Raw genomic sequence first — 17,036 nt, forward strand, 5'->3', positions numbered from 1 at the left:
CAAGTTGGCTCAAATTATGGTGTAGTGAGAACACATGAGATAAAAACAAGATGCACAGTAAATTCCTATTTTTCAGACATTATCAAAATATCTCACACATCAGAGTAATTCTAGACTACAGTATAGTTTTTAACCATACTTATCAACAAAAAAGAAAATGTATGTACACAAATGTATATTTCATAGTTATTACACATTATTCACATTTACTTTTAAAAAGCCACATGGAGAATATGTAAACTTGAAATATTGAATTCCACTATTACATAAATTGTTTATTTTCAAAACATTTGTATAAGCTACACTTTCACTTATTACCTCACTATGCTTGTTGAAAGGATGGATATGACTTAGCTTTTAGGAATATTAGAAATAAAAAGGTTAAATTCAAGTACCCAAAGTCCTTTAGACTATTCTGGAATATTAATTTTTATATGGCACAAGTCACAATGCGTAGATGAAGCTTCCCATATGTTCATGGCAGAGTACAGAATTATAAAGAAAGGAAAATCCACAAAATTGTAACCTGAAGTATCTTCAAAAATTTGGCTTAATAAAACAAAAATATGAACAATTTTATAAGAATCAAACTTTTTCAGGTGCTAGAATGTTATTTAATGTGTTTGAAACAACTTATTAAGTAGTGACTAAGGCCCTAAAAAGAAAGTGCTTCTCTTAAACATGTATAGACTGATACTCTACTTCCAAGCCAACAAAGGCCCATGTTTTTATAAATGTAGACTTTGAAGGACAGCAGGAAAAAACTTACAGAAAACTTCTTAATCACATTTGGCTGCCCATTATTTTAAGTTTCAATGAGTTTAAGCAATTTAAATTATAAATACTCTCATTTAAGCAATTTAAATTATACTCTCATTTAATAAAACACCCACACAATGACAAGAATGAGACTTTAATCAGTTTTAAGTGGAGTTTATAACACTAAGAGATAAAGGGTTGTTAACAAACACAATAACAAATGGACATCTGATTGGTATGAGGCATTATCCTGTACACATCATTTTGTTGTTTTTTTTTTTTTCTTTTTGTGTATCCTCAGTGCATAGCATTTACACACAGAGCCACTGCTGCACAGCACAAGAGTATCTGAAGAGGCTGAATCAGAGAAAGGCTGTTTAACAGACTGAAATTTTTTAGTATATATATTCTATATGAAAACAGATTGAACTTTTGAACTGGCAGGGTAGAAGGCAACTCTGCCAAACACTGCAGCTAAAGCCCCCCACTTTAGTGCACAGTTCCACCCCTTCCATCTGCATGCATGACACATTAACAGTATTTAAAGGTAAACGAGGCACTTCGTGGCAACCACAGCCATCGTTATGAACATATTGCACACATATTCTAGAACTAAACATGTACCTGTACCCTACTTTTATTTTTTAAAGCTGAAACATTTGATGCTGCTGGTAAACTCCACTTAAGTTATAACCTGTGCCACAGCAAAGAAGGGTGATGCCATTGATTAAACTACGTTTTAATAATTATGGCAAAAATGTTCAAGAGGAGCTACAGAGGACTTGGGATGGTACAGGGCCCAACAGTAAGCTTTCTTAAAAGTGATGCCTTCAAGTAACTTCAGACATGTAAGCTGCTGCATATCCAAAAAGTTTAAGAAAACATTCCAGAAACTCAAAGAGATTACCTACAGAATGCATTTCAGGCTAATTATGAATACTGTCATAAATAAAGTTTTAATTAGGACTCAAAAACCTTTCAGTCATAGCAATTCTTGTCAAATTCTATGGGGATGGTAACTGAAACAAAGTATAGGAGAGTATGTATAGTATATATTTATATATATATATAATATATATATAATGCCATTTTTCCATTTCCAATGACTACACCATAAAATGTAAGCAAGGCTTCTCAAAAACACTGACACATTCAAAATCAAAACCCTCATTCAGACCTTCACATTCCAAAGGAAAAATAATAACAGTGCAAAAGCCCATTATAATGTCATTATTTATGACCTGGCCCTCCATGTTACACATCGGAACAAATACAAGTTACATTTTAATATGCTGTGCCCAAAACTAGAACAAAGAACAGTATCAATAACTATCTTCAAAACATGAAAAGTTGATTTTCATTTTAGGCAATAATTTTCAGCTTTAACAAAAGACAAGGTGGCATATAAATTTCAATGATTAGATCTTAGGAGCAGTTTCTCTAACTTGACCAATTTAATTTATGAACAATCAATACTCTAGATATATCAATGTTTAAATATAAATGTGTAAACCCTAAGAGCTGTTAGAATTTTTTAAATTTGTTGAATGAAGCTGATGAGGTATGGAAAACATGTCAACATTTACTAAGAATCTTTTTGGAAAACATGTCAACATTTACTGTTTTAGATGAAGTTCTGCCTAATCTATTTACCAGCAAACTGTACAAATGCTGCTCTGTAGGTCCTATGCAATTCGTATTTGTAAATGAACTTGGTCAGACCACAGCTAGTGAACAATTTCAGCACCAGTAAGTTATTGGAAATGGGATTTTACACCATTAAGAAAAATAACGGTTGGATATTCAAATGTTTCAAGGTCAATGTTTAATTTGACAGACACCAAATTTCTGGGAAAATAATCCTTTTAATAGTATCTTCACATTAGCTTTACAATAGTAGTTGTACTTGGCTTAAAATCTTATGCAGTCTGGGCATATCAAATATATGATATTTAAGAAGTGAAATTGAAGCCCTAGTCCCAACTCTAACACTATGAAGAAATGATCCAACACTGCACATTAAAGAAATTTACTCTTTTAATTGCAAAACAATAAAGCATATGTGGGACAATTTCTACTGAAAAAGTAAATGCCTTATTATTTGTGCAGTGTTGAAAATTTACTGCTATTCTAATTTCCTTTTAACACAAATAATGTCCTTATTTAATATAAACATTATATGTATTAAGTATTCAGTATTCAAGTAAAATTCCCTAACAGTTAATGACATTTAAAAAAATGTGCAAAACTGCAAAACTCATTGTAATAGAATGTGTAAGGTCAAAAGGGTGGAACAGCTGACAGCTATTGGATTGAATAAGTGCATCATAAATCTTTAAAGGAAAAAAAAAAACGCTTACTGTAGAATCTCAAATTGAAATTTCCTGTGCAGCATTATAAAATATTTTATATTTAATGAGAAAAAAGAAGCTTACAGGCAGCACATGAAGCATCCACAGCAGGTATATGATTGAAAACTAGTAAGTCTAAGTTGCTGACTGATGTAGGTACTAATAGCATCTGACTTTTAGCACTGGCCTTGATTACACACAGGAGATGGAGCAGTCATTACAACTGAGAAAACATTTAATAAATCATTGTCAATTTTATAATGTTTCAAGCCCATTCGTTGTTGATAGCCTCCACATTTATACGGTTAAGTCATTGTTGCTATGTTTCTTATCTATGACCACATTATTTTTATATCCCTTCATTTGTGGATTCTTAAGGTGTTTGCAGAAGGTTCATCCTGTACCCCAATACAGATTCACTCCCTCTAGCTGCCTTTTCTAGCACCAATATGCTTTAAGAAAAATAAAATGCACAAACAACAAGCAGTGACAGCGGCCAATTCCTCAAATGTCCAGATTAATAACTGTAGCATGCTAAAGAAAGGTACGTGTATGTAAATAGCTGGAGATGGTATATGGTCCAGAGTCCAGCATAAAATATATTCCTTTCTGAGCATTCCCTCCATTCCCCTAACCCGAATACATGCATTAGAATGTAGCAAACCCTTTAGAAACTTCTCTTAGCCAACTGCAAACTTATCTGTTGCCACAAGTGCAGAGGGGTAGGATGTGAACCTGTATATCACAAAGAGCTCTTTAGCCACTTCAGTTGGTGACAGAACACAAAAGGGAAATTCCTATGTATACACATCAGTCTGTCTCCACTTTTTATAAAACTGGAATAAAATTGGAAAGTGCCATCTTTATTTATCCTAATTGAATTTTAAATGTCCTTTTGACACAAAAAGGTATATACATGACATAGCTACATAGCCTTTTTTCAACTGGACAACAAGTGTCAAAACCCTGTGGATGTATAGGGTAAAACAAGATTGGTCAGGAAAAGAGAATTGTTCCTATAATTGATAATCTGACACAATGTCCTATTGCCATTAAAAAAAAAAAGGTCCATTTTTTTCAGTTTATTCAAGTTTGTTTTTATGGTGTTTTATCCCTCTTGATAAAAAAATTTCAGACTTTCGTAATTTGTGTATGCTGATCTTCATCAAAAGGTTCATTCTCTGGATCAGAGTCAGTGGTGTCAGAATATCTATAGTGATCAGGTTCATTGTCACTAACATCAGGCGTTACTGAAGTTGAACTGCTAGCCTCTGGATTTGATGGTTCCTCTACTGTTTTTGTGAAGTACAACTTCACCTAAAGAAAAAAAAGAGTATGTAAGATGAAAACACACAAATCTGATTAATCTTAAATTACTTACTAAAATTATATTTTTAACAGTTTCAAGTTTTAAGTATTATCAAAAACATGACCTTTAAAAAGCAACTGCATTTTACATGACCATCTTTTCTTATTAAAATTCCCCACATTCTCTTTCTTGTTATGTACTGAAAAGATAAGCCAGAGTTCTTAATATGCTATTTTTTTTAATAAACATAAGCGGCAGACATTAACTAAGTCTACAAAAGAAATGCACTGAGATTGAAGGTCACCGATAACTCACATAATATGGTTTTTCAATCACAAAATTCAATTTACAAGTGGTTGAGTTCCAAAAGACTTTCACTTACTACCTGTCTGAAACTCAATGTATTTTGATACAAACAACACTATGCAAATACAAGTACTATACTATACAAAATACTGAAACAAACAATGATGTTTGAGATTCTCATTAGCCCTAAAAACTACCTAAAGGTGGGAGAGGGAAGTTATTTCTCTACCAATGGTCTAAACAGTGTAAATCAGATCTGACCTCAAATCCCTTAATCATTCTACTATATCTGCAGCCCCTCCCCTACTATGCAAGAAGCTACATCAGTAAATCCTTTCAGCAATCCCTTAAAAATACAATATGCATATATTTAATCTGACAGCTTCTCACTTCTTCTCACTGCCACTAATCTAGTCCAACCAACCACCGTATCTCACCTGAACTGAACCACCAAAAAAGCCCCATAACTGATCTCCCAGCTTCTATTCTTGCCCCTTCTCCCTAGTTTCCTCAACCATCTATATTCTAAAGGAGCAAAGTGGCCTTTTAAAAACAAAATTCAGATCAGATCTTTCTTCTGCTGAAAATTCTCTAATGTCTTTCACACTTGGACTGGTATTCTTGTTCACTCTGCTTTAGTCATAATCAGTTCTCATCATTCCTCAAATATATCAAAAGCTCATTCCTGTTTCTGGACTTTTGCATATCTTCTCTCTTTTCCCAGATACTTGTAGAGCTCACTCACTTAATTTAGGCTTCTGTTTAAATGTCGCCTGCTTAGAGAGGCCTTCTGCAACCATTCAAGGAAAATCCACCAAGATCATTCTTGGAGGCAGACTGGTATGGCTGAAACTCAGGAAGGAGGAAGATAATGTGGCTCAAGTTGATGTAGGAGGTAGACTGTGCTAAATAATCATGTAGGCCCTTGTAGGTCATAGTAAAAACCACAAAGTAAAATGGAGTGAAATAAATTTATTTTTAGGATCACTCTCAGGGATTGAGAATGAACTGTAAGGGGAAAGAGTAGAGGCAGTGACAACATTCGACATGAATCATTTCCAAAAGATTGAGTTCCCTTCCACTCTTTTCCCTACCATTTCTATTTCATATCCTATTCACTTTTACCACCCCACCACTACCACCACCAGCCCTACCCCAGATCTCAACAACAAAGAATAGGGTAAGGAAAAATCCAGCTTCTTTAACTGTGTGCCCATCTTGGTATTTCTTTAGAAACTTTTAGATGACTGCTACATAAACATTGCTTCTAAATAATACATAAAAATTAGTAAAACAAGTTTGACACCTAGAATTAAACACGTACACATGCACAAACAGCCACCACCAACTCCCCGTATGATTTTAACTAACCTTAAAATTTGGAGAAAAGTATCGGTTGGCCTTGTCTTTATTTGCTTTGTCAAGATCATTTTTTGTTAAAGTAAGTACTAGATATTCCTTGTCATTATCTGCACGCTCTATACTGCAAATACTATCAATTTCTTGATCACATAGACTTCCATTTTCTACTTTTTCTGAGGTTTCCTCTGGTCCTGGTATGAAGAATGTATTTACCCAAAAGTGAAACATTTTGTCCTGGGGGGGAGGGGGGAAGAAATGATAAATTTGTATTTTTAAAAAAGGTATCACCTATATTCAATCTTTGCCCAAAGAGGTCAACAAAATAAACCACTTTTCATTGATCTTTTCAATAAAGGTAAACACAGAGACTAATACTTATCAACCTGTGTGTTATCTGTTTCACCCTCATGCACATGAGTTTTTGTTTATTCAAATTTTAGATAAAAAAATGTAACCCCACAAGTTTTAAGATAACCTACTTTTGTCTTAAAACCTTAAGTAAATTATCTCTTTTCTAGTCCAGAATTAGTTTTTAAAATGTTTTAAGTTTTTAGGTGCTAATAAGCCAATAATTTTTTTAATGCCCCAAAATGTGTATTCCTCATGACTGTATACAGTTTTACAACTAAGTCTGTTTTTGTTTAAATCACTGAGAACTTTTTCAACAGGCAGGGGGAATCGTGTAAAATGCCCAATTTATTTCATGAAATCTAATATACACAAATCCATCATGAATAGTCAATCTAATCTGTCAACTTTACATGTACTCATATAATATATATAGATAAGAACTGATAAGAATATTACAGGAAAATAGTGATACAGGTACCTATTTCTATGAGCAAAATAAAAAATTTTGTGTGTGCCAAAGCCTTATAAATGAAAAATAAACACCTTGCTATTTACCTTAATTAAAAAATATTTGTTAACACTTCCCGGATTCTCAAAAAATTATCTTTCAACATTATTGAAATATATTTAACTTTTATTTATATATATTTAAGAGGTAGGAAATGGGTTTCTGGTGGAAAAAATCAGTATAACATTTTGTGATTTACTAGCTATTTGGATTCTAGATAAAGGAAATTACATTTCTTCTCATTAGTCAAAGTATACTTTAAAATTTTAGCAGTAAATGAAATTTACTCTTATTTTCTTTCAAAAGAAAAAGCTAAGAAAACTAAATCAAGCCTATTATTGAAAATGTCTAAACTCAAGATGGCAATATGCTAACCTTCTGGTATGTGTAACAAGGCAGTAACAATACACAATGCTAGTGCTTTTATTACTACCTAAAAATTTCACACCTTAAGGCTCACCTTAAACATTCACACTTAATATTTTAAACCAAGATAGTTTTAAAATGTGGCTCTTGCAATCTCTAAATAAAGCTCAGTAAGATGCAAACCTAACTTTCTAAGCCTGCATATTTAAATACGACATTTTTTTTTCATTCTGTATTACTTCCTCTTCATATATACTTCTCTCCTAGCTAAAAAAACTAAATATTCAATAAATTTGGACAAGCTAAATATAAAATACCCAAGTCTCAAAAAACATCAACCTAAATAGGAAAGAGGTCTGTGTCATTACAAAAGACCATGGAACAGATCTTATTTCTATCATTTATAAAAAAAACTCTTGGTCCCCAGCTAGCAACAACTCAATTAATTAACCATCCTTTCTGAAAGAATTATAATTGATTGGTTGGAGTATGTATACAATTGTTAATATTTTAAAAAAATTTCTTTGCATAACTCAAGTTAAGGAAAATCACTTCAAATTACAATTTGTTAGAAGTCAGTTATAAAATAAAATATACCTTTTAATTCTCTCCTTACAGAATGGTTTCTAACTATTCAAAGGCTTTAAGCAAAAGATCTGATGTTACTCGTCAAGTTATGACTACTTTGGATATTTTTTCCCAGTAAAAGTAAAGTGCAAACCTTTTTTAGCATCTTGTTCTGTTTGTGGAAGAACTCTACTTTGATGTCACCACACACAGGCAATGGCTGAGGGAATTCAAAGTACATGAATTTGTCTTCCCGTCTTGTGGGTCCTGAACTGGAATATATCTTCACCTTTAGCTGGCAGACCACAAACTGAGGATCTGCATGGTTAAATACATACCAGTATCATTTCACAGGAAATGCCTTTAACTGTTAAGCTATCAAAAACTACTCTAATGATCAATATGAGCAGTATATGAAAAATGGTAATTCTGCATTTGTAATCTGATCTAAAATCAGTGGAAATAAATTAAGTCAAAAACATAATCGACCTAAAATTTTCTCTAGTTTGAACCTTCAAAATAAAACACTGTTACAAAATGAAATATTGTTCAAAATTAAATACTGTATGAAAGTCAATTCCTATTTCATGAATAAAAGTCCTAAGATTAGACTTCTAGCAGTATAGTAACACCAATATTTTAACATTAAAATTATGCTACTACTATAATCACTTTAAGCATTAAGATATTAAAATAATTTCCAGGCACATCTGTGAGCTTCATAAAAGGCAACTTTCTAAAGAGAGATTTGCTGCAGTATTACAAAGCCTCTAGTCTGTTATAAAAAATATAAGATACAAATCATTACATGTTCAAAAGAGGAAAGAGAATGTAACCTATAACAAAGTTACAATAAATTCCATAAACACAAATCCAAATATTTATAAAAATATTAACCATCATTCATTTTACCTACAGCTTACATTTTATTTTTAAAGGTATATAACATTTTATTTTTAAAGGTATATAACATCATTAGAAACAAGAAAAAAGAAATGTCTGTACAGAAATGCAACAGATCTTAACTTAAAACTTCAACACTTCTTCCCTTCTCTGACACATTCTATTCTCATTAGCAACTATTTTTGGCTTCGGTCCATGTCTGTTTTTAAAATGACTGGTAAAATATGACCTTTCAAAATCCATCATGCTTTCACATTAGCAATTTAACTAAAAAGGGATATAGGTAAAATGTGCAAAGGGAAGGACTGTGTTTTATTTTCTAAATCTCATAAAATATGTATACTTAATTATACTAATGATAGACGTTAAAGACTTAGGAATGTTAAGATTCTAAAACTTTAAAATCTAAAGTTACCTAAATTATATGTAAATAATATGATAAAGTGTAATTAATTTGTAGTACAATGAGGAGTTCAAAAACAAGAACCCATTAAAAAGAAAACAATCGTAGGAGGTGAGATGTGGGTCTTGAAGGAAACTATTAAGACAATCAAGAAATAGAAGTGCTACCTTGCATAAAGTGATGAGAAATATATAGAGACAAAAAAATTCTCAGCAGTAAAAAGGGTCATTAACTCTGAAGGGGAAAAATAAATATCACATTCTTTATCAATGTGACTAACAATAACAACTGAGAAAAAAACAAAAAGCTAAACCATGCTAAATGAAATTTCCAGTTTAATAAATACCTAACGGCCCACCTATATATTATCTAAGAATATACCAGAAATAACATAATAACAGAATGTTTGGTTAAAAAAAACGTCAGATTATTCTAATAAGGATTTGTGAGCACTTATCATGAGAAAAAGCCACCCCCAAAAGGGGAGAAATTACACCAACAATCTGTCAATAAATTTCACTTCTCTGACTAAAGTATTCAACGTGTAATAAGCCATTTTACAAGCCTTTATGGGATACTAAAAATTTTACCAGGAAGTATAGTTTGAAAATGCAAACAAACAAGGTATGATTTCAAAGTTGTGACAAAATTAACCAGGATGAATATGCCTTGTGATCTTATTAATTTAAATTCTACTAATTCAGAATCTCATAATCTTGATTTTAGAAATTTTAACAAGCAAGTTGACAGCGTAAGTCAGATTTCAATTAAACTATATCTAAGAAGTACATCTTCAATAATTTGAGAACTGTATAAACAATTCCTAAGTTATTACAAATCAGTGTTATTTAATAAAAGTAGAAAAGATTTCCTCACATTACTAAAGAAAATAATTTTCTTTAAGATATAAATTTCAAATCTTAGGACCTAACTTTATCAGAACCCAACATTAGTCTGGTTCTGTTGATTTGTAAGACAGAATTCTGATACATATCCTTTGCTATGACTGACTATGTTCTAAAGAAATGAAAAGATCCTTATCTAGTAAACAAAAATCAGAAATAAATTTTCTTGGATATATGCATATTGGTCTAGTCTTAAAAGAAAATCACATTGACCATCTATTATTAACATATTAACCCTCAGTAAGATATACAGAATATAGTAACCTCTTTCATTTAAAAATGTTAAGACAATAATCAAATAAGAACAAGGTTGTAGGACCCTGACAACTTTGCAGAAAATACTTTATTTTTCACCAATAGTTTTGTTTTATTCCCTGATTATTCTTCCGCCTGAACACAAACTGTTGTCATTCTGCTTGTCTCAGTCTTCAAAGGCTTCCCATCTTCTAACCCCCCACCATATTTACATGAAAGTCTTTACTATTCTCTTTAATGATGTTTCCCAAAATACCAAAATCACCAAGTCTCAGATTTGCTTCCCTTTTTTCCCCTCCATGTGAATCATTCACCTGACTCAGATCAAAATTTTGACAAAATTTTTGGATATAAATGGCAAAAGAAAAACTAGAGAAATCCCATTTGTCTGCCTTAGCACATTCAGTTTAAGACAAATCAAATAATTAATTTCTTTTTGGCTATTTTTTCCCCTCTTACAGTTATTACCTTCTACACAACTGTCCTTAAAACATAGCTTAAGCTGTAGTATCATCATGACACAGTAGCATTTATCAAATCAAGTCCAACATCCCCATTCAGGGTCCTCTAACAGACACACACTCCAATCCTATTCTATTCTCTGTCACTACATTTCTTATTCAGCTCATCTCCTGCTGCTGTGCTTCAATTCAAGCTATTTCCCGGTCCCTACAACACTTCCTTCAGTTTTAACATAAATCAAAATTGCATGCTTTCTCCAATGTTCAATAAAGAGCTGTACTTCCTTCATAAAACCTTGACAACCCTCAAAACTTTTTTTCCTGAATGTAACATTTATAATCTACACAACCTCCTATTAAACAATATATATTACTTATAGTATACTGCAGCTTCATTATATGGTATCAAATCACAGTGCATAAACAGGGAACTAGAAAATGAGAAAATATTTAAAAGATATCAGTACTCAATAATTTTAAGAATAAGGTTTTAAATGTAATAGAAGCAAAAAAAGAAGTTTTAAAAAGTAGGTAGTGCAGAACTCACAGATTTTTCATAGAGGCCATGAAGAAAAATTATACTAGATAAGATTACTGAATTAAATATTCTCTCTCCCTTATTATTTCCATAATTCTTTATAACTTTCTTTTGGCTCTTACACTGATATCCATAGCAGAGTTTTTTCCTTCTCCTCAAAGTAACTATTAAGTTCCCAAGTCAATCACCTCCGACAACCAAGTTAACTTGCACTCAACAATTTCTTAAATTGTAGTGAGATGACAACAAAAGCACCAATTAAGTCTTCTCAGAAATCTTTACTTAACATGCTATATTAATAAATCTGTGGTCTTTGATAAAAGTTGTTTTGCTCTAAGAATACAGGAAATATCTCATGAAGCTGATCATACCTATCTAACAAAGATAAACAACATTAAGAAATTCATTTTCTAGATGAAACATTAGTTAGAAATATCTTCAAGAAGCAAAAGATAAGGCTAAAACTAAAACTGCTAACAAATTGTAATATTATTAGAGGTATTAAAAGAAATAATGACGTGCTATCTCATTTAGAAACTAAAAAATTTTAATCTAAACGCTAGTAAAACAAATGTCTAAAACATGAAAATGTGACTGACCAATTCCAAGGTAGAAACCAATATTATAAAACTCGATTACAGAAAAAAAGCAAGAGTCTCTTCTTTTACAGCACTAGATAATACTTCCTTCTGTGCATTCTCCTTTGGATCCAGGTGTTAAGCTTCCTATCAGTCTAACTAGGAGCTCTGGAAGCAGAATAGAATCAGGATGACTGAGATTAGGGGTTTAGAGAGTTAAGAGAAGTGAGAGAAATAAATGAGAGGCAGAAGTCAATAACATGATCTCTACTTAGTCCTTAATCTAAAAAGTTTCAGATTTCAGAATCTCTTCCTCTTACTGACAAGGAAACACAGAGAGAGGTAGATGATATGCCCTGGGTTATCCAGTTTATTAATTACAGATCTAGGACTGAAACTCAAATCTAAATCCAGGTTCTTCCTAACATTCCACACACTCTGACTAAACCCTCTTCTTTAGTCATTATATTTCAGCTTGTCACCATGTCTTATCATTTCTTCTTTTCCTTTATATCACCACTGTCAATATCTAGTCTTTCTAGGATAGTGAGAAATTGGTCCCTGCTCCAATACCAATAAATTGATGAATTTCACTGCTACTTGCAGGCTGGATCTTCAATGGTATAGGTTTGTTAGTCATCTGGTCAGAATTTAGGCTGCATTTGATGACTGCAGCACAGATTATTTCTTTCATAAATATACTTTGGCTTCAAAGACATTAAAACCCACTGCTCTTGGCTTCCTTAGCCAAAGCGCTCAACAACTGAGCAAATTAATTAGTTCAGATACTTCAAAAATATCCTGTCTTGCATAAATTCAAAATGTGGTAAATTTCTTTCTGGATTTTTATTAAAATTCTAGATAGGTTAATAAAAGTGTTCCAACCCCTGGAAGGATGAGAATTTAGAGGACTTACTGCAAGTTCCGCCACTGAACATTGGAATAGTTTCAAACATCATCTTGTGAAACAACAGTGCCACTGGTCTATAATCCAGATGATTCTTTAACAGGTAGCTATAATAATACACATAGCGCCTCTGACTGGGAATAGTTACTCCCTGGTGGACAGAAAAAAAGAGAAGCCAAATTCAAAAGAAAAGTTCTATTACAGTTATTTCACTAAATTGCTATGGTAACTGTATTGTAACCACTTTAGTACATATATACATTAGAAATTTAACCTTAAGTGATTAATATTTAAATCCAGCTCAATAAAAGAGTAAATCAGAGCAATAGCAATACAAAGGAAAGTATAAGAATAACTTTTCTATCTTAAAATACAATTATCAAACACCTCAGTTAATCAACGGTCACAACACTGTTACCCATGAACCCAATAAGCAAAGGCCACTGCCCATCCAAAATAACCGTCCAAGGCCTCTGCACTAAAGCTGTGATCTTTACTCCTAGAGTGCCCTACAAAGACTGATAGACGCTTACTAAACACACAATTCCTCACCAACTTGGTTATCTATTTTCCAAGCAAAAGCCTATCAGCAAACCAGACAGAGGAATACTGCCTTTAAGTGGCAAAAACAGCAGCAGCAGTGATGCTGACCTTAGAGCCCAACAAAACAAAAGGATTACAGAACTGACACAAATATATGCAACAGTCCGATAACAAAGGTACATAAAGATGTCACTGTCCTATATCTCTTTGTTGAAGAAACCAGGGAAGTATAAAATGTTTCAGAAAATTTAAGTATTATAAATGCTAAAAAATACACATTTTGATTAATATAGTATTTAAAGGGGGAACCTGAGTTAGCTAAAGAAAAATATAAAGTGTGCAACACTGCATTTCCTAATGATGCTGAATAAATGAGGTTTTAGGGTACTTAACTAAGGTTTTTTTTTCCTCTGTTACACAATGCAACTTTAGAAAAATTCAAGCATTTAACTCAGAAATATAAGGCAAATAATAAACAGCATTAAGAAGTCTAACAATTAAAAGTGAACTGTAGAAAACAGTACTTTAAATAGAGCATTTGTATACAAGAAGGAAAATAAGCAATATTTCTCTGTAAGTCACTGCTGGTATCATATCATCCAATGTGTTAAGAAAAAAACTCGACACAAATACTTTTTCCCTTTAACATAAGTTATAAAGCACATTTATGTGAGTTTAAAAATGGATGTGTTGAATGTCAGGCACACAGGTATTTAAGTAGTATTCTTGGTATTTTTTAAAGGTTGAATAATTTTATTACAAACAATTTTTTAAATATAAAATTTCAAAAAATGGATATGAACCTTTTCACATCAAGATAAGTGATTTAAGATTTTGGATATAACACAAAGACCATACAATCTGTTGTCAAAATACTTGGATTTGAATGCTGACCATCAAAACACAAACACTGATTTGTTTCCTCAGGAAAATGAGGACAATGATACAAGAGTACCCCTACCTTCTTCACAGGATTCTCATGAATATGGAACATCATATGCAGTTCACACAAAAGCACGCTAAAACTACAAAATGCAACACAAATGCTAATTAACTGTTTTAGAAATTCTACCTATATTTAAGGCAGAATTTTGGAATAGCTGGAATTTTATTCCTTTGTGTTTTTCTTAAAGCAATATAAACTACTTTGAAGAGCTATTATAAAACTTAACATTAAAAATTAACATTGAAGTTTAAAAAACTTGTTTACATAAAATGATTATACCAAGTTATTTAATGCCACCTCAGGAAATAATTTGTCATTCTTGTTTCTCAAGATAAAATACAGAATTGCTAAGTAGGTTGAGGGAAGCAGACGGAAGACTGGTGGGAAGGAAATATTTTGAATCATAAATTTTTGAACGAAATGAATCTAGTCAAAAATATTAATACATTTTTTTAAAAAGACAATGCAAGTCTGTAAGAAATCCAGCTTGTCAAGTTATTTGCAGGAATTTAGTGAAAGGATTGGTGACATTTTTCTCTTTATCTCCATTCTTGATGTAAGTTTGCATGCAATAGTCAAAAGGTTTTTCAAAGTGTTAACTTTTCTCAAGAAGCAAGGGATTGGCAGTATACGCATAATGTGGATGTTTTATACACTCAGTTAATCTTTAGCAAAAAAGTGTGGGCAAATATGAGAAAGAATTTATGAATCTACTAGTTGTCAACATTTGGCAAATAATTTACGTATGAATACCAGCTGAACCAAAATTGTAGGTATAATTACATGTATTATTTTACTATCAATTTATGCATATTTAGGCTTTTGTATCTTACCTACCCGTTAGCTTGTCAGCACCTCAAATACAACATGTCAAGATTAACAGCAACAATAACAGTTGAAAAGCCTCAAATGTATATGTACCACTAGCCTTGAATGTGTCCTCCTTGCTCTAGTCTCACCTCTCATGGCCACAATACACACTTAGTAAAATTTAATTTAACAATACAATGAATCACCCTGTTATCTAGGATGTGAAATAACAACATATAATCTGCATGTTTTACCTATAGCATTTTGAACATGAAAGATTTAAAATAAGTCTTTTTAAAAATCTAAGAGATTAATAATTTACTGATCTTCCAAAACTTACTTTATACCTACGAAAGGACTGAACTTTAAAGCTCTTATAAAGGAAAAAGTAACATGTTTTTAAAATTTTCATTTTTCACTTAAGACTAATAAAAATCACTGTTTTATTCTCTAACCAATAACTTTTAAGTCAAACTGGTCTATAACTTTGTCCCAGCAGGTTCAACTCTACTTCCTGTAAGTGTTAACTTACCTTTTCTACTCTAATTATGAAGAAAATCACTTATATTCTTATCTTTTCTCTCAAATATAACTTTCAGTATATTCCAATAGCTAAACAGCATTCTTCAAGTCAACTTAGCACCAAGTTCCTAGCCATCATCCCAGAAGGTGGCCATTGCTTTATCAGTTCCCTGTGTTTACAGACCAGTAAGTGGGGCTCAGGGTTTTATTCCATGTTCCTCCCACTACCCCTTCCAGTCTACTTTTCCACTGCCTTCACTCAGCTTCACCAATTTGAAATCCTTACATTCAATAATTCTTTTCTGGTATGAACTTATTAAACTCTTGCCCACAATGATGATAGCATTTGTTGCACCCCACCTCCCTTTCTATCCTGTACCATTTCCTCAATGAATTCAGCTCCTTCTTTACTGAGAAGCCTGAGGTCATCCAATATAAACACCCTCAAAATTCCCTGCACTACCGATATTTTAGAAGAGTATCTCTTCCTCTTCACCAAAGTTCCATTTTGGCAAGTGCTCTATTAATTATTTCCTCTCTAGCATTCACCTTTATTCTCTACCACCTGTCTCCTTCTAATAACATAGTTCAGGTAACCCTCATTCAATACAATTCAAAGACCAAAAACCCATACTCTCCCTGGATGCTGTGTATCTCTCAAACTATCATCCCCGCTCTCCACATGACAGCAAAACCTCCAAGCAGCTTCTACTCCTTAACCCACAGAAATCTGGCGTCAGCTGTTATTATGAGGCTGATTTCCTACTGGTCATTAATGCTTTCCTTACAACCGAATTTACTAGTTTTCCTGTTCTAATCCTGGCTGAACTCTTTGCAGTTGTTCTGAAACTTCTGTCATATGAACATATTCTCTAAAGTTTTCTCCTACCCTTAGAAGCTGCTGCTTTTCTTGCCCCTCAAACTGGGCATGTTTCAATAACGTTATCTTCACTATCTCCTCTCTCAATCGATCCCATCTATTCCATTACTTCATCAATATTTATATGATAACTCCAAAACCTGCCACTCTAAATCTGACTTTACTCCCAACTCTCAGACCAGAACTCCCAACTCCCAGACCAAAATTTCCAACACTTGGCTGGACATTTCTACCTGGAAATCCCAGAACTTCTTAAAACACAACATATCCAAAAACTGAAGCTGTAACATTCTTGCATAGACAAAAACCTCTCTTATTTCTGTAAATGACACCTTTCACTATTTTCTCCAGTTCCAGAGACCCAGATCTCTCTTAATAACTATTGCCACCACTGCTTATTGGACCTTTACCATATTCTTTGCATTATTCCAAATGCCTTCAGAAATATATTGTTTAATATTCATAAAACCATATAAGGTGGTATTACTGGTAATCCATTTTGCAGA

At 32.5% G+C, this 17,036-nt stretch overlaps 1 protein-coding gene across 1 annotated transcript in view; it reads right to left on the minus strand.

The window, feature by feature from the left end:
* Window positions 1-897: 897 nt before the first annotated feature.
* PTEN (phosphatase and tensin homolog) overlaps window positions 898-17,036 on the minus strand; it is an 86,680-nt gene continuing 70,541 nt past the window's right edge. The window contains exons 7-10 of the mRNA XM_037803898.1: window positions 12,839-12,980; window positions 8,034-8,197; window positions 6,097-6,321; window positions 898-4,427 (exon numbers count right to left, since the gene is read on the minus strand). Of these exons, the coding sequence (XP_037659826.1) occupies window positions 4,242-4,427; window positions 6,097-6,321; window positions 8,034-8,197; window positions 12,839-12,980 (717 nt within the window). The 3' untranslated portion in view covers window positions 898-4,241. The remainder of the gene's footprint in view (window positions 4,428-6,096; window positions 6,322-8,033; window positions 8,198-12,838; window positions 12,981-17,036) is intronic.

This window comes from Choloepus didactylus, chromosome 15 (genome assembly GCF_015220235.1).
Source record: "Choloepus didactylus isolate mChoDid1 chromosome 15, mChoDid1.pri, whole genome shotgun sequence".
NCBI lineage: Eukaryota > Metazoa > Chordata > Mammalia > Pilosa > Megalonychidae > Choloepus > Choloepus didactylus.